Source organism: Leucopleurus acutus (assembly GCF_964270905.1).
Source record: "Leucopleurus acutus genome assembly, chromosome: 12".
Taxonomy (NCBI): domain Eukaryota; kingdom Metazoa; phylum Chordata; class Mammalia; order Artiodactyla; family Delphinidae; genus Leucopleurus; species Leucopleurus acutus.
The window spans coordinates 33,822,633-33,845,459 of NC_139154.1; the positions used below are offsets into that span (position 1 = coordinate 33,822,633).

Genomic DNA, 22,827 nt, shown 5'->3' on the forward strand with positions numbered 1-22,827 from the left:
TAGATCACTTGAGTAGCCCCCCGGAAAGAGAAATGGATGGAATGGAGGCCAGAATCCCCTTGGTGGGATTCTCTTCCAGCTGCTCTTTTTAGCTCTTATCTTCTGCCGCCCCCGCCGCTCCCCTGGCTGATGTGCTCCCACTTCTCCACTGTTCCTGTGCCTGGACACCCTCCACCCCATCTTGCAAGACGTAATTCTCCCTGTCGTTGAAGGTCTATCTCACATGACCCCAATCAGCAAACATTTCCCTGGTGTCCAGACTGGAAATAATTTTATCTTCTCAGAAACTCAGTGGTGTTTTATTTCTGGCTCGTAGTTTCCACATGGCACTTAACTTACTTAAATATGTGCTTTGGGGCTTCCCTGGTGGAGCAGTGGTTGAGGGTCCGCCTGCCGATGCAGGGGACGCGGGTTCGTGCCCCGGTCCAGGAAGATCCCACATGCCGCGGAGCGGCTGGGCCCGTGAGCCATGGCCGCTGAGCCTGCGCGTCCGGAGCCTGTGCTCCTCAACGGGGAGGCCACAACAGTGAGAGGCCCGCGTACTGCAAAAAAAAAAAAAAAAAAAGAGTGCTTTATCTGCCTTATTAAACGGTGAGTTCGTGAGGACTGAGGTTCTGTCTAATGCATCTTTGTTTCCTAAGTCCTCTTACCCACCCAGTTTCATCTCCTGTCGCTCCCTGAGGGCCCCGTGTGCCTCCTTTGTGGCAGTCATCACAGTTTTGACGGCTGTGTAATGTCGTGCTCACCCTGTGTCCAGTGTCCAGCATGAAAGCAGCCTGGCCCAGTGTCTGGATGTCCTTAGGTTTTCACTCTTCTGGATGCCAGAGCTTAGTTTACCTCCTCTTACCTACTACCTGTTGTCACTACCTGAGTTCTTATTTGAATCAAGTAACAAAAAGTCGTCTTTTTTTTTGGCCTTGCCACACGGCTTGTGAGATTTTAGCTCTCCGACCAGGGATTGAACCCAGCCCCTCAGCAGTGAGAGTGCAGAGTCTTAACCACTGACCCACTAGGGAAGTCCCGATAACGAGTAGTCTTAAAACAGATGTGTAAACCAAGTTCTGGGTGATGTGCTTCTCCCCTGCTACAGAGGATTTTGTTCTTCTCGCTCATTCACGCATACACTCACACGTAATACACCTCTCATAAAAACATACTAGAGTTCTTCCTAGGGATACAGTTTTTAATCTGCAAGCACCTTATTCTTTTTTCCTCCAACCTCCCATGTATCTGGGTCGCTCTGGTGCCTTTGGCTCAGCCTCCCACCCTGAGCAGCTCTGACCACCGCCCCTCCCCCCCTTGGGCTGCTCCTGCCATCTTGCACGTGACTTGTCCAGGGTGGCGCTGCCTTGGCTCCCCTCTGGGCAGCATTGAGGACTGACGGGACTGCAGCCATGGCTCTGCGATCAAGTTGATGAAAGGGCAGAGTCTCGCGGCTCAGGAACTGACCGGTCACCTTCTTCCCAAGCCCAGGTCAGCCCGCCTGACTGCTTAAAGCTGTAGTCGTTGTTTCTTTCCCCCAGGAGCCGCTGGTATCTGTACAGGGTGAAACATGCTGCATGTGGTGTGTCGCAGACTTTCTGTTTCATTCTTGTGTATATATTTATTCTTCCTCTGAGGTGATAAGCATCATGTTTTGTTTACATCTGTAGCCAGCTTACTGCTGTCTATAAAATAGGTACTCCGTAAATACATGATGAATGAATTCATGAATTCACACATTAGTTATATGATGTTTAAAGCTATTGTATCTCTAGGTTCTGTCTCTTATGTATTAGGTGCTCAGAAACATACTTAGGTAACTTGATTCACTCAGCCATTGCCACGCTCTGTGTTGAGTGCTGTAGAGAATAGAAAAACTTGAAGCCACCCCTTGGGATTCGTGGCATGAGCTTGATAAGACAAATGTAGGGTAGAACCTGTCAAGTCCTTTAAGAAATTTTTTTAAAAAGAAAATATCGGAGGATTTGGAGAGGGAGGGGTCACTTCCTGCTGAGAGGTTGGGATGTTGTTGGAAAAGGTAGCATCTGAGAAATTCCTGGTGGATGGGAAGGCTTTGAACAGTGGGTACTGAGATGAAACGTGGCAGATGAGGTTGGACTGTGAGGGTCCAGATGCAGGAGTAGGTTTAGTGTTTATCAGGGACACAACGCCAGAGAAATCCAACAACTGCGTAGGAGGGGTTGGGACGGGCAGAAACTGGGAGGCGGTGGCCAGGAGCAGGGGAAGCGGTGCCTCAGTCCAGACGAGGGGCAGTGAGGCCACTGAGGGGCAGGGCGGTGAGAAGGCCAGAGGGAGCTCGTGGGCGAGCAGCAGGTCAGAGGGCTGGAGCCCAGGAGGAGAGCGCCGCTAGCAGGGAGTGAGGGGCGGCGGCGGCGGGACAGGGGGCCCGAGGAGGCGGGGGTGGGTGCGTTCTCGCAGCGGTGGGAACGAGGGGCGTGTGTGGGGACGGAGCCCCCCACGGCTCAGCGGAAGCCCAGGTGTGCTCGCGCCAGGGGTGAGTCACCTGCACGGCCTGTCTCCATCCCTTCCCGTCACCCACGGGACCTCGCCTTAAACTCAGCTTTTCAGTATGTACAGCTTAACTCTCGAGGCTAATCCTAGCACGTCATAGCTGATGACACCGTGCCTCTGCCGGGTGCATGACACACGTTGAGCTGTATAAGCGCCAGACAGAAGTTACCCCAGAAGGCATTTCTGAAATGACTGACAGTCATTAACTGACCATTTATTTGGCAGGAAAGGTGGTTGGTGCAGGCGTTCTTACACACCTTACCAGTATTTTTCAAGTAAATTTCTTTCTCCGTTTTGAAATTTCATATCCTGAATAGTGCATGGGAATCAGATCCCATGTTGCCCTAAAAGTTGTGCCTGTGTTGGGTCTTCCCAGTCAAGGTAATTCTGCTAAAAATAAAATTCTCCTTTGCTCGATTGTAAGAAGGAATGCACAGGGTTCCAAAGTCCTTACTCCTGTCTCTGTCCTTTTGTGGTCCCGTAATTTCGGCACGTGTCACCAAAGTGGCACGCGCGCACAGCCCCAGAAGGCTGCGTGCCGCCTGTGCTGGCTTAGGGAGAGAGCCTGGGGAGGTGAGAGAGCAGAGCCTCAGCTCATTTCCTCACGGGGGAGGGGCTCCTGTCGGGCTCAGAAGCCGGGGAGCCTGCGCTCGAGGTTCTTGCTCACTGGAGCTTTGCATCTTTAAGTTGTGGCTCAAAGCTCAGCGGCCGGCGGGACGGGCCTGCCTGGCGTGAGCACGCCCGAGTGTGTCAGGAGGGTCTGGTTCTCCGCACTTAATCTGTGGTGACAACGTGCGAAGCCACCACCTTTTGCCTTCTTGCTTCAGGGAGAACAGGGGACCTTAAGACCACTTGTCCCTCCTTTTCCCTTTCTCATCTGCTTTCCTCTCTCTCTCTCCGTCCTTTTCTAGTTCTCTCTCAACATCCACTCATACACGTTCTCAGGAGACAGAAGCCCCCTTCGTTCTGTTTTTCCTTTTAGTCTCCCCTGTTGGGGGCTGTGCTAGGGAGACTGGGGGCTCTGGGCCCCCAGAACTGACCAAAGCCCAGCCCCAGGGCATGAGATGGAGCCATGAGTGAGACTAGGAAGTGTTTGGGCTTCTGTTCCTGTATCTTTAAAGTGCTTCTGTCATTGATTTTTTTTTCTTTGTTGTAATGATTATCTTTCCACAGACTTCATAGCCCAGTAATAGAAGGTTATTATTGTTGTGAAATATAGACAGATGTAGACTTTTCGTTAGTTGTATATTCATTTGTAAGGTAAAATCGTTACTTACAGAGAATGTAAGAATGAATAAGGCTGTCATGCTTGTGCTGGTCAGGTTTTAGGGAAGTTTAATTATCACCGTGTGTTCTCTAACCTCCTTGCTGTCCTTACTTTAGATTAAAAAGGAAATGGAATAAGGATATTTTTTTTCTGTTTTTGTTTTTTAGATTCAGAATATGAACAACATAATCTCCTTCCCTCTGGACAGTTTGCTGAAGGGGGACCTAAAAGGAGTGAAAGGGGTATGACACGAAGAGTCCTGTCACGGGGGGCGGCTTTCATAGGACGTGGAATCGCGTCACGCTGGCCAATCGGGGCAGCCGCGGCCTCGAGCCTTCTGCCTGGGACGGCGGGGTGGCGCTGTGCTGCCTTGGGCTCCCTTGACTGCCCATCGTGGCACCACCTTCCGGCCCTAACAGTGGTGACCCATGGCCTTTCTGGCTGTCCTGCTGGTGCTCCTGATGTGGAAGGGAAAGAAACAGCTCTTCCGGAAACTGCCAACGACTTTTGGGTTCTGCCGGTTGAGCAGGGAACCCTGTGTGAAGTCTGGTTTTTCCAGCTAGCGTGTCACTGATTGAGCCCTGGGAGAGGATCCTTGCAGGGTGGTTTCCTGGAGGGAGAATGGGCACCAGCAAGGCCTGAGCCGCCTTTATTTTTCTGTCCTGCAAAGGATGCTCGTTGTTGAGGCCTCGCCTTGCCTCGTACAAACACTTGAGCCGTGAACTGTTTTCCCGGGCACGTGCGTGGGGACAGTCAGGGTCGAGTGCTGTGTGGGCACCAGGCACCGAGCAGAAAGTTGCTCTCACACGTCATTGGCCCAGACAGGTGTGTGATGGGAAAGAGAGGCAATCGTGCCCCAGTTCTTAGGCGACCGAGTGCTCTGACGGGATCCACACGTGATGCCCGGCGGCCTCTGGCACATCCGGAAGCCCAGCCGATTACGGGGGCCTCTGCAGGGGCAGGAGTGCCAGGAGAGCTGTTGGGGCAAGGAGTCTGGGCCCGGGGAGCCGTTAGGACACGGAGCAACACTGCTCAGCATCCCCTGGGGGCCTGGAGAACACGTCCGGCGAGAACCAGGAAAGCGGGAGGGAAGGGCACACAAAGCAGAGGGGAAACCATGCCCATCTGCAGCAGCATGACGCGGCCCTGCAAGGGGATGCCAGTCTGCAGCAGCGTGACGCGGCCCTGCAAGGGGCCCTGGGTCGGCGGCGCTGCACAGTGGGACGTGAGGCTTACGGGGTGGGCAGACGCCTTCCTGGAGGCTTTAGGTGCCAGGCTGTGGAGCTTAGGCCTTGTCAGAGGCCAAAGAAGAGTCAAAAAAAAAAGAAAAAAATCCCCACAACGAAGGGGTTTTCTCTTCTAAAAGACCCCTGTTAAAGGGAGCATAAATAGGTGGGAACCAAATTTGATAGAATTTCTAGTGGCTCAGTATATTTTTGAGTCAGGCTTTATCAGAGAATATGAGGTCCTGAGTTCCAGGCAGAATTGTGGAATCGGGAGACCTCAGGAGAAGGTGAATGGCTCTTATATTCTTGTTTTGGGGTCCAGATCAGGGGTACATGTGTTGAGGAGATTCCTATATTAATAGAAAAAAATCAGAGTCCCTTTCTTTTAGAGAGATATACTAAAATACTTGAAGATTAAATGTTGTCTTTCCAGGTTTAATTTCAGAATAATCTCAGGGCAGAGGGTGGGGTATAAGTGAAACAGGATGGGCTGTGAGTTGATACTTGCTGTAGCTAGCTGACAGGTACGTTATATAATTCTCTCCACCTTTGTCTGTGTGCATTTGGTATATTCTATAATAAAAATTTCTTAGAGAGAAAGAAAACTAAATGCTACCGCTAGTCTGATTAAAAGCCTGTGCTCTAAGCTCTCCATTTATCCTGGGATCACATACGTCATTTATTGCAGAAATTAATACTCTTTTCAGGGCTAGTCTAGGGATAAGTTTATTTTGCCCAGAAATTAATGATTAGTCCTGTTTAATTTATGCCTCTCTGTTTACAGGATCTGAAAAAGCCTTTTGATAAAGCTTGGAAGGACTATGAAACAAAAATGTGAGTATTTTCATTTAAAAAAGTAAGCATAGGTAATTTGAGATTTTAATTTTAAATCGAGCCTTTATTGCTTAAAGGTATTGTCTAAATAAACCTTAATCCAGGAAAGAATTCACCCAAAACTGTGTTGCTGTGGTTTGTTTTGATACCAGATGCTTTCATACCGGATGTCCACATTCATGATGTCAACCTCTTTAAACTGTTTTTTCCTCATCCCTCCTCTTGTGTCCTAATGGCTACAGAATGTTATTTTCAGGAACGTTAATTGGCTTCTACTGGTTGACTTCAGGCACTTGTTGTAACATTTCTGATCACAGTTTCTCATTTCCTGGAGTGGAGAGGATTGAGCTAGCTAGAATTGGGCTAGCGATTGTGGGAATGATGATTTCAATTATTTTAAATACTTGAGAAATAGAAAATATTTTTAAATGCCTCATGCTTGCTTTGTAATTGCTGTGCATTGAGTAATAGAGTTTTCTCAGTGGAATTAGAAACTTTTATACGAAGCCATCTGGTAAAGTGGGACACGATAAGAAGAAAGCCTTTTCAGATGTAACGACACGTATTTAATTGGGTTTGTTTGTTTTTACCAGCCTTGGGTCTCTATTCAGAGCTGAAGGATCACCAAGGAATCCCAAACCTTTGGTACTCAGCCCATCCTGGAAATCTTAAGTTCCCATACTCCAGATTCCAGAGTCTCACTAATGGCACACATTCGTATGTAAGCACAGATACAGTATTAAACCAGAATGTTTGAAGCTCGGCTCAACCCAGAGAGGCTCCAGACTCACTATCCCGGGCTCATTAGCATCCTGCATCTGTGTGTGAGTTCAGTGCAGTGAATAAGGAAAGGGTCCACGTTCCTGCTTTACAGGTGGGAAACCTGGGCTTGGTACTTGCTGCTGGTCACCCACGAGAAGCTAGTTGAGCCAAGGGCAGGACATGGATTTGCCGACTTCATTGAGCTGCCGTCGCTGCTGCCCTCGAGGGCCTTAGAGGAAATGCTTCTGTGCATTTCTGAACCAGGGACAGGAGAGGGTCTCTGAAGAGGGTTGCCTGAGAGAGTCTTCTCCTTCTGAAAGGAAAAGGTTTGAAAGAGGAATGAGATCAAATTCTGTAAAATCAAGACACACGTAGATAAGGTGAGGACAGAGGTACTCACAGAATCCCAGAACTGGAGAGCGAAGGAGCAGCACCCTTTAAAACTCAGAGTAATTCTGGGGTAAATTAAAAAATTAGCTCTGCCCCTTCCTGAGAGGCCCTGTGATATGCAACAAACAGCTTTAAGACGTCTTTACAGTTCCTGGCCTGTCGTTCCATACCTGATCATTACAAGAGTGACTGACACCTGGGCCACGTCTTGATCCCTTTGCGGTGGCGTCAGGGGAGGCTTGGAGTTGTGTGATTGTCCCCGGGGCCCTCCAGTCACGCTGCCTCCCTGGTGCATGAGCCCCTTTAACAACACCCTCACCAAACGGCCACCTTTTCTTTACGTTCTTAACTCACCCAGTCAAGTCACTGCAGGTCTACTGTGTGCCCAGTGCTGTGCTTCAAGGCAAAGAACAAGGATTAGAAACTACATTTCTCGCCTCCTCCTAAATACCCCCTCCCCAAATGACGGGGCCTCTGGACCCAGAGGAACCCATTTCGTGTTGAACAGCTTCCTAAGACACGCTGCCTGCGTCGTGTAGTGTCTGCCTTGGGGCTCTGCAGGAAAAGTCTGCGCCCTCCTCTTCAAGGCACCCTTTATATTTTTGAGTGCTTTCTGTGGCTTTTGTTTAGCCTCCTTTTGTCCAGGATAAAAATCCAGTTACTAGTCCAAGCCCTTACTAACCGATGTGACACATGGCTGCCTCACCCTGGTCACCTGTCTCGGGATGCACTCTGGGGGTCAGCTGGTACCCTGACCCACACACTGGACTCGAGCACAGGCGAGCATGAGAGAGACGTGGAAAGGGGAACGAAGCTTAAAAACGGGAAAGGTCACTTGTTCTCTTCTGTGATGATGGGCACTGTCCTAGTCGAGTTGCTTTGGAAGCATTTCTTGGGTCGATACTCAACAGAAAGGGCCAAGGTTGACATGTTTATGACGAAACGCTTTTTCCTTTCCAGTGAGTTCGAGGCTGTCCTGTTCTGGAAAGGCTCGGCGAGCATTTGTGTCCGGGGTGGGTGTCGGGATCACAGCGGGGCGCTCTCCAGTCTGGAGGTGTCTTGATTGAGTCTCACTTTTTCCACACGTAGAACCAAGATAGAAAAGGAGAAGAAGGAGCATGCCAAGCTGCACGGGATGATCCGCACGGAGATCAGCGGGGCTGAGATCGCAGAGGAGATGGAGAAGGAGCGGCGGTTCTTCCAGCTGCAGATGTGCGAGGTACGTCCGCCAGGCGCTTCAGGCAGTGCCAGGTGCACTGCTGGACCCTGCCGCCCAGTTTCTGTCGTTCAGGGGGCCTGGGGCTCCTGGAGGGTAGGGCTAGACTAGCCCAGCTCCAGCCTTTCTGAAGGAGCGACTCACTTGAAAGCGGGTTCTTTCTGTCTGCACACGCGCACACTCGCCCCCGCTGTGGTGATATTAAGGAGGTGCCGGGGGCGGGGCGGTGAGGCCCCAGCCGTGGTCCCCTCTATGAGTGTGAGAGCCTCTGCAAGTGCGTGCCCCCAGGCTCCGCCTGCTCGGGTGGGGACGTTCCCCAAGGCCAGAGGCCCAGGCACCCTGGGGAGGTCCTCTGTCCTGCTCCACCGGCGACCCAAGTCCTCCCCTCGGGGAGGGGAGAATGGCAGGACTGACGTTCAGAACATTTCTCTGCTGGAGGCTCAGGGGTGGAAAATATCGAAGACCAATCGTGCAGGCCTTTGCTTCCAGCCTTTTTTATACCTTGCTTGGGGGTCTGTTTGTGGAAACAGTTTACCCCTCGGCCTGAGGGTTCGCTCCTCCGGGCGGTGGCAGTGAAGCATGAGCGTGGTGGCATTTGTGTTCCCTCCTGTAGCCAGGCAGACTTACGTTTTGAGTGTCCACAATGCAGGGGTGATACTTGTGACAGGTGTTGAAACTAGGTTCAGCCAGCTCTCGATTCCCTGTAAGCAGCCCACAGCAGAGCTCATCAAAAGGCACTTTTTGATTTTAGAACGTTTGTTAATTTGTTAATTACAGTAGGAGCCTAGTCTTTTTAGATGCATGCCTTAGGAGTATATTAAAATGCGTTTCTATTCCCAGAGCAAACTCTTAAGTGGTCAGCAGAGGGGAATCAGTCCCAGGGATCGGGGATATCTGTCGGGTATTAGTACAGCCACTCCGGCTCTCTTTTGGTTTCTATTTGCATGGGATTTCTCTCTCCAGCCTTTTACTTTCAACTTATGTGTATCTTTGGATCTACAGTGTGTTTCCTGTAGACAATCTATATTTGGATCATGTTTTTTTATCCAGTCTGACAGTCTCTGCCTTCTGATGGGGTTGTTTAGTCATTCACATGATGTTACTGTTGATGTGGTTGGGTTTATATCTGCTCTTTTACTTTTTTGTTTCTTATGTCTTTTTTGTTCCTCTGTCCCTCCTTTGCTGCTTTGTTTTTCATTATGTGACTGTTTTTTTTTTTTGTTTTTTTTTTTGCGGTACGCGGGCCTCTCACTGTTGTGGCCTCTCCCGTTGCGGAGCACAGGCTCCTGACGCGCAGGCTCAGAGGCCGTGGCTCACGGGGCTCAGCCGCTCCGCGGCATGTGGGATCTTCCCAGACCGGGGCACGAACCCATGTCCGCTGCATCGGCAGGCGGACTCTCAACCACTGCGCCACCAGGGAAGCCCCATTACGTGACTTTTTAGAAAGTTAACTAAGCTCAGAGTGTTATTGTAGATAGGAGAGTGGATGCTTTTATACACGTGCTGTTCTATAAACAGACATCACACATAATACCTGCCCGACCCGTTTCACACAGTGTTGGAGAGATCATCCCGGGCAATAGAGACAGGGACGAAGAAACCGCTGTGTGTTATACAGACACGGTATTGCTCTTATTGACTCGGGGTAAAATTGAGTAGTGGTGTTTCAGAGGGAGTGGATTTGGGAAGGGTGTGTGTGTGAGTTCAGGATGAGCTCTCTTTTTGCCTAGTGAGGAGGAAAGCTATTGACGTAAACTCTGCAGGGCTGCTTGTTAAAGTATGTTTAGTGACTGAGAGACTCAGCCAGCGTGATAGTGTCATACCCTCGAGGTGAGGGTGCGGGTTCCATCCTCAGTTCTGTCATTGCTTTCTGGGACACGCACTCAGCACTGGGCTCTTGTCCTCGTCTGGGTGAATGGGTTGTGTGGACTGGTCAAATAGGTTATTTTATTGGAAAAACGCTATCTACCCGACGTCTCTAAGTCACACACGTGAGTCGTCTGTTGGGCGGGTCCCCAAGTGGCCGTCGGGCCCCAGTCTGTGCCGAGCATCACGGGGTCCCTGCGGTTGGTGGGGTCTGGCACTCTTGCAGGCACAGAAGCAGAGGTGGGCTGACCGGGCACTGAGGTTGGAGTTTACAGGGAGCACACATCTGATGAAGCCTGTACACACTGACCAGACACACCTGGGCTGGAAGGAAAGAGCGTCCGAAAAGCAGTCCCTGAGAACCCAACCCCTCAGAGTGAACAGATTGCTGCAGTTAAAATCATTTAAAAATTGTTCAACCATTTCCTCAAACTGAAGTTCTCAAGTTTTGTAAACGTTTGATGTTGTTTACGTGTTTAAAGTTTTAGTTGTGTGGGATCTAATGTAGAAAAGTGACTTCCAGGTGTTTGTTTTAAAGCTGTGGAACTTTTTATTCAAAATGAATCTTATAAAGACAGTCGGTATGCCAGATAGATAATACAGAGCTTCCGTGAATTGAGAACGTATGAGAGATCCGCTCTCGTTTTTTTATGATTATAAAAATAAGTGCTTTAAAAAATTGGCCAGTATATATGTGTGTGTATGTATATATGTGTATATATATAAAAGAAATTAAAAATCACCACAGATTTTACTTACCAAAAGATTACCGCTTTGACATTTAGCTAAACATCTTTCAGATATCCCTGTTATACGTACACACAGACAATTTGTATAAACAGGATCATTCTCCACTGCTGCTTTGTAACCTGATGATTTTCACTCACTAGTGTGCTACGGACATCTTTCCACGTCAGGAAGTCTCTGCTTTATTGGCTTAATGGCTACATAGCCCTTCTCTCTGTGGATGTACCACACTTTAATTCCCCATTCATTACATTTAGGTTGTTGCCACTTTTCACTTTTACAAACAAGTCTGCAACGAACCTTCTTTTCTATTCATCTTTGTGAACTTTTATGATTATCTTCTCAGAATAAGTTCCCGTAAGTAGAATTTCTGGGTCAAAGGGTACGTGCATTTTATCGTTTGACGCATGGCCAAGCATCTTATTAACCATTTAACCATTTTGATACATTGCCAGACATCTTATTTAATTAACAGAGAATAAGTTATCAGAAAGGAGGGAGATGAGGACGTAAAGGCAAAAGGACGTGGCAGTTGACGTAGTTACCGTTTCAGCTTCCCTCTTCCAGCTGGGCTGCCGGCTGACCTGGGAGGCCACTTGAACGCAAGTTTCCCAGGTTACAGCTGAGATGCCTGTGGTCAGCAGGGGTCAGCAGCTCTTTCGGGGGCATTCGGTCTTAGAGGCAGCACATTCTCAGAGTTGTTGACACCCTATTTCAGCAGTGGAAGGAACAGGGAATTTATGGAGTCTTTGTTCTATAAACTTTTAGCAAAGAACAAGTGTATTTCCGGATGCTTGTTTTGTAGATCCCTGGGGCTTTCTGATGTCTTAGTGGTTGTTAATGAAGGCTCCAAGTTAAAAATGGCTTTAACTTATTTGAATTTAAAATTCTTTTTTTTTTTTTTAACAATCACGATGTTTTTTAAAAAGTGTCAGGGAAGTGTTTTAGTATTAGAGACATGGAGACAAAGTCTCAACTGCAGAAGACTAGCAGTTAATGTTTAAACGATGACCTGCCTAAAGAAAGGGACCTGGGACAGAGTATGTGGACAGCAGTGTTTGAGATGGGTAGAATCCCCTTCATTCGCACTGTCATTCTTCCACACAACTAGGGCAAAAATTTCTCCTAGCTGGTTAAGACAGAATGTTTTATTACTGGAAGTTCTTGGCACTTAAAGTTAAGCATTTACTTACCTGTATGTGAGATAATTCATGTGGCACCAAACTGAAAGAAACACTTAGTTATGGCAGTCAAAAAACATTAAGCATCTACCATGAGCCCTTCGCATTGTACAAGATGTCAGAGAAGTAGAAGAGGTGATCTGTCCTCAGAGGCTCACGTTCAGCTCATATTCTGCTTCTATCTATGACATTTCCTGTTTTGTTTTGTTTTTTAACAGTATCTGCTGAAGGTCAATGAAATTAAGATTAAAAAGGGAGTGGATTTACTTCAGAATCTGATCAAATATTTTCATGCCCAATGCAAGTAAGTTCTTTTTCTTTGTTATGATGGTATTTCAGATGTTTCTTTCTTTATGGCAACTTCTGGGAGATCTGTAGTATTGTGTCGAGGAAGGTAAACACTTATTTAAAACTCTGTAGTAAAAGGAATGAAACAGTGATGCAGGCTACAACACAGATGAACCTTGAAAACGTGTAAAATGAAAGAAGCCAGAAAAAAAAGACCACATACTGGATGGTTCCATTTATTTGAAAGGTCAGGAATAGGCAGGTCCACAGAGGCGGAAAGCAGATTGGTGACTGCCAGGGCTTGAGGCAAGGGGGCAGGGGGGAGTTACTGCCAGCGGGCACAGGGTCTCTTTTTGGGGTCACGAAAATATCCTGGAATTAGATAGGGCTGATGATTACGCAACTTTGTGAATAAATATACTAAAAACCACTGAACTGTACACTTTAAAAGGGTGGATTTTATGGTTTGAGTTCTATATCTCAAAAACTAAAAGTAATGTAAAAATCTACATTATCAAATATACTTATTTTTGCTTTTTTCGTAAAGTGGCAAACTAGTTTGATTCTCGGATGTTCTTTGTTTGTTAAAAGAGAAATGAGATGGTGTTAATGCAGTGTCTTAAATTAAAAGAATACTTTCATGTATTACTTATCATATAAAACAAATGACAGTACTGAGCAGAGGAGGCTGTGTGTGGAAGCGGAGGAGGACCTTGCAGGTCTGGGAGCCGCTCGTGTGCTCTACTTCACCGTGTCCGTCAGCCCTTCACAACCCGGGCCTCGCCTCCTGGCCTCGTTGTTGTCTTCCCCTGTCCTCATCCTGCTTCTCCTCCTTGACCCCCCACAACCCCCACCCCCCACCCCCCACCCGTCGCTGCTGTAAACAGGCCGTGGGCTCATTCACTGCCTTTGTTGAGTGTGTGCCACGCCTCGGGCACCGTCTGAGACGCTGGAGGCAGAGTAATGTACGCCTCAGGCACAGCTCCTGCTGGATCAGGTCAGGGAGTTGGACTTAGGCAAACACACTTCTAACTGCACATTTAACAAAGTGTTCTGAAGTACGGGAGTCTAAGAAAGAATAGAGTAGAATAGAAGAATATAATCCAGATTAAGGTTGAGGGCAGAGATGTTGTGTCTTTTTTCTGTTTCGTTCCTTGCTGTGTGTTCCAGAAGCCAGAACATAGTACCTGGCCCACAGTGGGTGTTCAAATTCTTCTTGAATTTGCTGCAGGCCTCTTTGAGGGACATGTATTCATGTATTCTGAGGTCTGAAGGGTGATTGGGAGCCAGCAGGTAAGGAACGGGGGAAGAACATTCCAGGCAAAGTCAAGGTCTTGAGGCAGTAGGAAGGCCAGTGTGACCTAAGCATAGTGAAGGAAATGACGCTGCCTAGGAAAGCCTGGGGTGGGGACGGCTTGGAGGTCCAGTTAACGGCGTCCGATTCTTATCCCAGACGTAATGGGAAGGCTCTCAAAGTTTCAAGCAGAGGATTCATTCAGCAAGTAGTGCTTGAGCTCCTACTGCGTACCAGGTGGTGCAGCATGAAGGAAACCAGCCTCCTACCTGCATGGACCTTCAGGAGGGGTGGGGAGACCACAAGCGCACGGGCAGGTATGTGACAGAGATTCGGGGCCTGGCTGTGGCTGTGCAGAGGCAGCAGTGTGAAGAGAAGAGGGTGTGCTGGCTGGGGACGCCAAGGTAGCTCCTTCCGTTCCATTTCTGTTCCAGCAGGTAACTGTGTGTGTTGAGAAGGACCCAGATGGGGACGAGCGGGTATGCGACCACTTAGGGCCTGCAGGTTGCGTCCGAGGGCGCTCGGAGCCGCAGCGCCTGGGCGCAGACTGCGACAGTACAGGGAGGGGTGCGGAGTGACGGGGACATCTTTGAGGGTGTTACTGCCACACGCATCCACTTGCCTTTCCCCTTAATGGGCTGTGCCCCACGCTGATGCCCCCTGTGCCTTCCCCAGCCTCTGTTCCTCCACGAGGCCCAGCTCAGGTGTACCTGGCTGCCTAGAAGTCATCAGCTCTCCTGCTTACCTGAACACTTCCCTTCCTTCTTGTTACCACTGTGCTCTCTGCACATTCCCCTGACGGCACCTTTCATGTTGTCTCCCAGTGACCTGTGTGCTCTTTAAGGATGTCCTCCATGACATTTATTTTTTAACCTTTAGCGCGTTTACCTGGAATGATTTGTGGTGGTGAATTGCACTGAATCGGATGGAACTGTGCTTTGGAATTCTTACTACGTCTCTGGCGACACTGCATTTCTAAAGCAGTGGAGGTCCAACAGCAAAGGAAGGTGTGCTGTGTGATTCAGCCTTGGTTAACAGAAGAGCTCCAAGCGTGGAGCTTAGAAAATAGAAAGACCCCTAATTTGTAGAGTTTTTAAGATGAATTGTTTTACAGAGGCTCAAAATCCTGTGTGATTAACATATAAATTACTTCTTCAGTCTTACCCTCGTAACCTTATGTGAGGCTGGTTAGGAAGTGGGTTGTTTCCTTGCTGATACTTTATTTTTAAAAAGAAGTTATTCTGGGATTTCCTTTTTTTTCTTTATTTTGCCCAAACTAATCAGTTGGGTAGCAACAGACCACTTGTGGAAGATTGAACCAATTGGCCTTTTATGGGCATGAGCTCAGTAATCTTTAAAAATGATGACTCTTCCATTACTTCCTTTCTGGATGAGTGTGTGTGTGTGTGTGTGTGTGTGTGTGTGTGTGTGTGTGTGTGTGTGTGTGTGTGTGTGTGTGTACATACATACTGCACGCTCTTTAAAACATTTGGAAGGCTTTGACTTTTCAAATTCATATTTTGGGGCGTAAAATGTGGAGCCTGAGTGACTCAGCCATTGGACAGAGGAGCCCGTGGCCACACATGTCTCTGTCCTCCGGGCAGTTCCTTCGTGTCCCCATTGAACATTCCCGGTCTCCGCTGCTCACCGGGGAGCACAGCTGTGCCTGGCGGGCAGAGGCAGCCTGCTCAGCTGAAGCTGCTGGTCTCTGCAGGTACCAAGAGGCCTCTTGGTGGAAACTAGATTCTGTGGAGCCCTGTTCGGGTGCTCACCCTTAGAACTGCTTAGACATTACTTTGCTTTTTACTCCTTTTTGCTTTTCTCTGGAAGCATTCTCGAAGAGTATGTTCCTTGTCTTTTATTTCATTTAAGGAAAGACTTAGCATCTCTAGTTCCTAGAAGAGCCTGGAAAACGTGTCTGTCTTACTAGCCTTTGCTGCTAAAGATTGAGGATCCTTTTCTCTAGTGTGAACCTAGAAATAGGGCAGTCTTTAAAACAGAAGTAAACAAAAATGGTCATGTTCTAAACGGTAGTGATGAGCGTTGAAGTGACTTGTTCTCTGTGCAAATACCTGCTGAGAACCACTGTGACCAGTTGCGGCTTGATGAACTTGGGTTGCAGATGCAACGAGACCCAGTCCGGTGCCCTGGACAAGCGCACTCCAGTGGGGGGCGGGGGAGGGCAGAGGCTGCCGGCCGTGAGGCTGCAGTTGTGAAGGCTGGAGAAGGGAGAGTCCGCCCCGCTCGTGGGCGCCTGAAGGTTGGATCTCAGTGAGTGTATTTTAAAGGCTGGCGAATTTGATCAGGTAGGCTAGAAAACGTTAGATAAAAAACAAAAGTCGACATTTGGTAATACCGATGGTAAATGTTGTTTTGACTGAAGCTTGGGAAAGTGTTAACAGGCTCAAGCTAAAAAAAATGTCTGGGGGTTTGTACTTAGGAATGTTGCAGTGACAGCAGTCAGCAAAGGGGCCCCTTTTTTTGAAGCTTTCCCTAAGGCCAGAGAAAGTATCCATAGATGCCTCAGTAAGGACAGTACAGAAAGATAGGAGTTTTGAAAATCAGAGGGAGGAGGTTTTCTAGGTAGACGGTCGAGATTGGCTATGCTTTTACAAAGATGAATAAAACTGTATCGTTATTCCAAGTGTGACACTGTGCAGTGTCATGATGGAAACAACGTCTGTGATGAGAAACACCTCTCCGAGCCCTTGACTCCACTGCGAGGTGCTCTCACTGTGGGGACAGTTGCCAGGCACAGAGATTCTGGAGCCGTGCACCCGCTCCCTTTCCCCGAGAGCAGGACCGTTTCTGTGCTGATCTCCTGTGATAATTTTCCTACTCCCTGAACTAGTGTGTGTTCAGCTTCTCTCTCTCTCTCTCTCCCCCTCCCTCCCAACCTCGCCTATTTTATAAGAATTTGAATTGATTAATAAAATAGTTATACAAAAAAAAATAGAGCTGAAACAAAACATAAGAACCGAATGAGTTCATGACAAGAGGAAAAAGCTCAGTTTCTCATTCTTGTGTTTATTCTTCCCAGTTTCCTTTTCAATTTAAAATTGCTGCTCTGTGTCGGCCATTGTGCTCAGAGTGGAAACACAGAGACGTATATGGCATGGCATTTCTGCCCTATCAGTGGAAACAGACCATGTGGAAAAGTCATTGTAACACGGACACAGTTGCTACACCAGAAGCGTATTTTACATTTAGAAAAAAATGAATTAGGCAAAATACAGGAATGAGAATGTAAAGTTAAAATTATGCATGTATCTGAAGATTTTTAAGGTAAGAAATTCTAATAGCCCAGCCTCTGATTCCTAATAACTAGCTAGTAGTGGTTCGAAACCCACATCCTGTGTGTACGCTTTCCTCTTCCTTCCTCCCTTCCTCCTTGGAATTATTGTATTAAGTGTCATGCAGCATTGTTTTTACAACCCCTCCTGTTAATTGCATACTTGATATGGGAAATTCCCACAGGACTATTGCTGAGTTTAAAAGAAGTAAACACGTGAACCCCAGATCACTTTTTGAAGATAGTCTCCTTGGTACCCAGTAAACTGGCAGAAGTTAGAAATTCTCCTTCCTTTCCTCATTAATTTCTTCATTCAACAAATATTGTGTGCCTGAAATGTGTCAGGTTTTGTGGATACTGTGTCCTCAACCTCCTGGAACTTCAGATCTAATGGGGGAATTTTATTTTAAACAATTACACCAGCGAACACGTAATGGCAGCTGTGGTGAGTGTTTTGAAGCCAGAGACAGAATGCTCTGAGAGAATCTGGCAAGGAGACCTCTTTGAAGGGATGGGGGTTGTGGCATACCTCAAGGGTGAGGCCATATCTAACTTAAAACTTGAAGAGTGAGTGGGAATGAACCAGGAGAAACAGAAGGTAGGCTGCAGGGAGAACTCTTCAGAGGAAGGAAACAGCAAGTGCAAAGGGCCTGAGGCAGGGAGGACTTGGCCCCATAGAGGAATAGAGAGACGTGAATAAAGGGGCAAACGGTGTGGGTGGAAGCCTGGAGACATAGTTAGGGGCCAAGCCCACGGGCATTTTAGGCCTCCTTACAGGTTTTCTACTCTCTCCTGAGCTCCCTGGGAAGCCTCTTCTTCCTCTCAAGAGGGTTCAAAGGCAGTGTGCTGCACGTCAGCCTGCTGTTGCTGCAGAAAAACTCGTCCAGCCTCTGTTGTACTTCCTGAATCACTGGTTAAAGGTGACTGCACAAGCACTGGGTTCTGAGCGTTAAAAATTTAAAGTTCCTTTTGATATCCGATCTCAAGGTGTCCAACCACATCTCCCTGCTCTGCCCACGGGGCGTGGCCACTCACGTGCTTCAGGCTCAGCTCGCTTGCTTTTTTCTTGCATTCTTTCTCTTTTCCACTTAGTTGTTGCCTGTCAAGGAAAATATTTTAGCGTCTTATTCCGTGTTCACCCCATGCTTTCCTGGCCTCAGACTTTTCCGTTCCTGAACCGAAGCCTTTGCTGCCATTTGTCAGTAGAGTCCTGTTTCCCGTTATAAACTGAAAATTTAGGGCTCATTTTATATGGGTCAAGAAAAATCACAAATACGAGGCTTACTGCAGTGCCTTTTTTCTTAGCTTTGAGTGTCACTTTATTCTTGGTTTGCCTAATATTTCAAGGTTTGGGTCCTAGTCTTTTCCCCCAGGAATTACACAGTGATCTCAGCCATTTCCTTTAAAGAAGTTTTTTCTCCATCTAACAAAATTGCTTTCTCTTTTATGAAACACAATCTATGTTTCTTGTTTTTTTTCCTCCTAGTTTTTTCCAGGATGGACTGAAAGCAGTTGAAAGCCTCAAACCTTCCATTGAAACACTTTCAACGGATCTTCACACAGTAAGTAGTTTCCCTCCCACGTGAGTGTTGAAAGGGTTTTTATGCAACAAACACTTGGATTTAAATGCTGCTTCCGTGCTTTCGTGTCTGCGTGCTGTGCCACCTAGAAAGTGACAGCCCTGAAGTGCACGCGGAGTGTGGAGAATGGGGCTCCCGATCCGTCCTCGGTCTCGGTTGGGAGAAGGTTGCGTTTATGGAGAAATGCCCCGCGAACTGCACCATCTCACTGTACCTCAGCCGTACTTTTCTCTGCTTTGTTTTGTTTTTTAAAGATCAAACAGGCCCAGGATGAAGAGAGAAGGCAGTTGATACAGCTTCGAGATATTTTGAAGTCAGCATTACAGGTTGAACAGAAAGAGGTGAGGGGATTTAATTTTGAAAGATTGCTATTTTATGTTTTCATCCCTCAGTCTCGGGGGCTTCGGGACTGAGGAGGTGAGATCCAGGTCTCTGGGTGCTCAGTTCACTGTGGGGCTGTATCGGGCAACATGCGAACATGTAGTTTGTTCTTTAAGTTGGTTTTATAAAACCATCTTTTTAAAAATATGCTTATTTCATGGGGAAGCATTACCGTAGGCATGGCCTTAATGGCAGTATTTAAACCTCTTCTGCTCCGTCCGTTGCTGGATGAGTAGCTCTTAGGGTCTCCGTCACATAGACACTCGCTATTCATGCCGTTGGTTCTCTCCCTAGAGCTCTGTGGTTTCCCTGCCCACAGATATACATGGACTTTGCCCGTGTGGCATCAGCGGGTGACTGGTGACCATCTGAATCTTCCAGCCTGGAGATTATGTTCCGTAAAATGGGAGGAGCTTGATTTTCTTGGAGTTGCTTTCTGATGGGCAGAAACTTGAGTTTTCTCGCGTCATCTCTTTCACATAATCACTTCTCTGCGGGCCAGCACATTCGCAGTGATGGTGTATATTTGGGGGTCTTGTTAGAAAACCATTAAAAAGTAAATTTTGAGGTAATTGCATATGTTTGCTACAGTGTGGATATTATAATGTGAAATTTAACAGAAATCCACTTCCTTGTCAATAAAGGAGTGTGTTTATGTGTATAGCTAGTAGATTTTAGATCAATACCTCTATTAAACTACTTACCAGAGCATAAAGTTCCCTGTTGGCAGTTTGGCATGCTCTATTTTGTCTTAAGTTCTTGTACTATAACTGAATATTGTTGTTTTTCTCCCAAATGCATTTACCTTTTGTGACCGAAGTCTAGGAGAGTAAGTAGTTCAGTATTTTAATAAATTATAGAACTTTGCATGCTTTTTTCATGAACTTCAAAAAATAGATATTTTCTCCGTGTATATACTAATAGCTAGTAGCATTTTTTATTTTTACTTTTCTTCTTTCAGTAGCTGTGGGCTTTATTAAACACTAAAGAATTTGAACGCATAAATGTTAGCGAAATGGACATTTTCCAAGTTTACAGTTCAGCCTTTGGTGTCACTCCATTGTGAAAGTGAAGCTGCTCACCTCCCCCCACTTCCGCTGCGTCGCTGAATTCTGCCTGTCCTTCTGATGTACCTTAATCCCTCCCTCTGGAGGGCTGCCTCTGCCCCCCGCCCCCGCAGTGATCTGTATCGCACATTTTGTTTGAGAGAGTTTTTTCAGCGGCAGCATATATCTTTGGGGGCTTGATGGCCATGTGCTCAAGCGCACAGGTGCTTTTCCTCCAGCTGGACCTCGAGCAGACTGAGGCTGCCCTCCTGCCTCCTGTGCCCATCTGGCCGTCACGTCATAGCACCATATTGCTCATTTCATCGGTTCTTGGTAAACAGGGGTCAGCTAAGTGAGAGACTGGCCCACTGAGGCCCCATAGAGTGCTGGAAATTACCCACAGCATGGCGACTTCCTTCCCGTCTAGAGAATCTAGGTCCTGACACTTTGATATTCCTAAACATGGAATATAAACAGAAAAAGAAAAAAAGAACTTGGAGTATGGAGAATATAGTGGCCTGATTGTAACAGGAGCCAGGGTGCCGTCGAGCACTGGAGAGCTGGTGGGAATGGTTGGTAGCAAGAAGGATCCGAAAAGGAGGATCCAACCTGTGAAGCAAAGCTCGGGTTTGAAATACAGGAGAGCAGGTGGTGGAGTCCAGGAGCCCTCTGGGCACAGAGCAAGGGCCATGTTTGCTTTGGCTGTGCAGGAGGACGAGGTTTGGGGAAACTGGCTGTTGTCAGAAAGCCGGTTATTTACAGCTCTGCAGAAAAGTGTAACAGATGTACCAGCACAGACCAGACGTCTTTAACAGTTTGTTGTTTCCGTGTTTTTTGTTGACCAGCCGTTCTGCCCCAGATGCACAGCGGGGTCAAATGGACCTTCTTTACTGCTCTCCTCTGGCTTTATGCCCAAAGATCGAACCCACCAATCTCCTGGCTGTGAATGTCTTGTATTTTCTGTGTATCACATTCTGCGTTGCTTTTTGATGATGGTATTCCCTAAATTGGACAGTCTGTGAACGCAGTTGCAAGTAATAAGCAAATACGGATACGTTAAATTTTTTTCTATTTTAAAATAATTTTTATAATTGGGGTCCCTCCAATTACAAGAATCGAACGTTTGGGCGTTATTGTTTTTTAGCTCTCATCCGTTGTTTTTGGATTCTCTTCTGTGAGGCAGAAAAATGAAGGTATTGATGGATTTTTTTCAGTGTTATAAAAATTCTTATTCTACATAATTATAGTTCCTAAAAATTAGGTAACGTGCCCCAAGGAGACGGCAGTGATGGTTGGTAGGAGTTAACTCTCCTAGTTCCTTCCTGTGAACCTTAAGCGTCAATCGTTTGGTCTAAGTGGAGGACATGGCCGTCACATACGGGGGCTTTGGGCTGCTTCTGTGTCACCCGTGGCTGTACTTTGGAGAAAAGACTGTGCCGTCACAATCCCAGCAGCCCCGTACCTCCAAACCACCGGCATTCCTATTCTGTTCCTGATATTTCTGTTCCCTGTAAATAGGATGCTACAGTTTGACTTTTCCATTATTTTATTGTGAAATTGTTCACTTACAGAGAAGTTGAAAAACTATACAGTGAACACCTATATATGCATCATGTTTTAACATTTGGAAAATACCCCTTCTACAAAGTTAAAACTCTTTAACACTGCCAATCTTTGCATGAACTTCCTCTCTGTGTGCCTTACCTTCTCCCGCCTTCCCCATCCCACAAATGTCCGTTTCAGCTGCGTTCTGCTGGGATAGGCCCCGCTGCGGTGCTGGAGGATTCTCTGCTATTTGTTGAGGACCCAGACGTGTGCTGTGCTGGGGAGGACTCAGGTTCGGGGGGATGGTCTTGGTAGGTCTAAGCGCTGAAACCACAGTGATTTTTCCACTTTGGAGATCTCTCTTTGTGCCAGTTTTTAAAGTGTCCCTGTCTGGTAGGATGTGGTCGAATAGTATGTGCTGTCCAAGGAGCAGAGGTCCATGACAGCCGTGATTTTCTTCCAACTCCGGCCTTTTGGTCTGGGGTTGCATATCTTAATCATGCTCAAATCTGGCCTTAATCAGTACCCTCTGGCTAGGTGTCCGCTTCCCACCCCTCCTGCCAGGCTGCTGGGTAGCCTAGAGCTGGCCTTGAGTGCTGACTCCAGGCAAGACTTGGCACATTCGACTGCCATTTCCTCAGCAGTTACTCTAAGCAGGAGCTGCACAGACACACACCGGAGTAGGCTAGATACAGTTCTTCCCTCTTAAAGGACTCACAGTCTGGGATGGGGACAGAAAAGGAGTTGAGCGCAGTGTGATGAGAGCTCTACTGGAGGTCACCTCCAAGGAAGGTGTCACCCCAGTGTGGGGTGGGCAGGTGTGTGTCAGGAAGGAGGGTTTGGAAGATGATTCAGAGTTAGGAGAGGCCCAGCAGGTGAGACAGGTGGGCCAGCTTCTGACCAGAACAGAAAGCTCGCCTGGTAGCCGGCTGTCCAGCAGCACATTCCGTTTGAACCCTAGGTCTTCCACTTCCTGCCAGGGTGGCCTCGAGCAAGTTACTTGACTTCTCCACGCCTCGGTCACCTCACCTGTAAAACAGGAGTGATGTTGCCTACCCGAGAGCTGTTATGAGATCTAAGGGACAAGTTCTGTAAAGCACTTACACATTGTCTTGATAAACGGATACTGGTTCGTTCATTCATTCCACAAAGGCTGGGCTCCTGATGCCGACGAGACAGGAGTGAACAGAAAAGACCCGATTCCTTCCCCCGGCCTTGGTAGTTGAACAGTGGTGGGTGGCGGTGGTGGTATCTCTGAGCGGTCCTTCTGCCCACTTGACCCTCCTCCGTTGGCTGGTCATCTGGCACCTTGTCTTCGTGACTCTGGCCCCGACCTTTGCCCCCTCCGCACTCTGACTCGCACTCCAGTCTAGGCTGATGCCCTTGCTCCCGACCCCG

General features: G+C 47.6%; 1 protein-coding gene across 2 annotated transcripts in view; it reads left to right on the top strand.

Annotated features, from left to right (window-relative positions):
- Positions 1 to 22,827, top strand: part of ASAP2 (ArfGAP with SH3 domain, ankyrin repeat and PH domain 2) — a 156,796-nt gene that overhangs the window by 84,048 nt on the left and 49,921 nt on the right. For both annotated transcript variants that reach the window (XM_082851598.1, XM_082851599.1), the window contains exons 4-9: positions 3,949 to 4,023; positions 5,792 to 5,841; positions 8,083 to 8,212; positions 12,222 to 12,307; positions 18,364 to 18,439; positions 18,712 to 18,798. In XM_082851598.1, the coding sequence (XP_082707724.1) occupies positions 3,949 to 4,023; positions 5,792 to 5,841; positions 8,083 to 8,212; positions 12,222 to 12,307; positions 18,364 to 18,439; positions 18,712 to 18,798 (504 nt within the window). The remainder of the gene's footprint in view (positions 1 to 3,948; positions 4,024 to 5,791; positions 5,842 to 8,082; positions 8,213 to 12,221; positions 12,308 to 18,363; positions 18,440 to 18,711; positions 18,799 to 22,827) is intronic.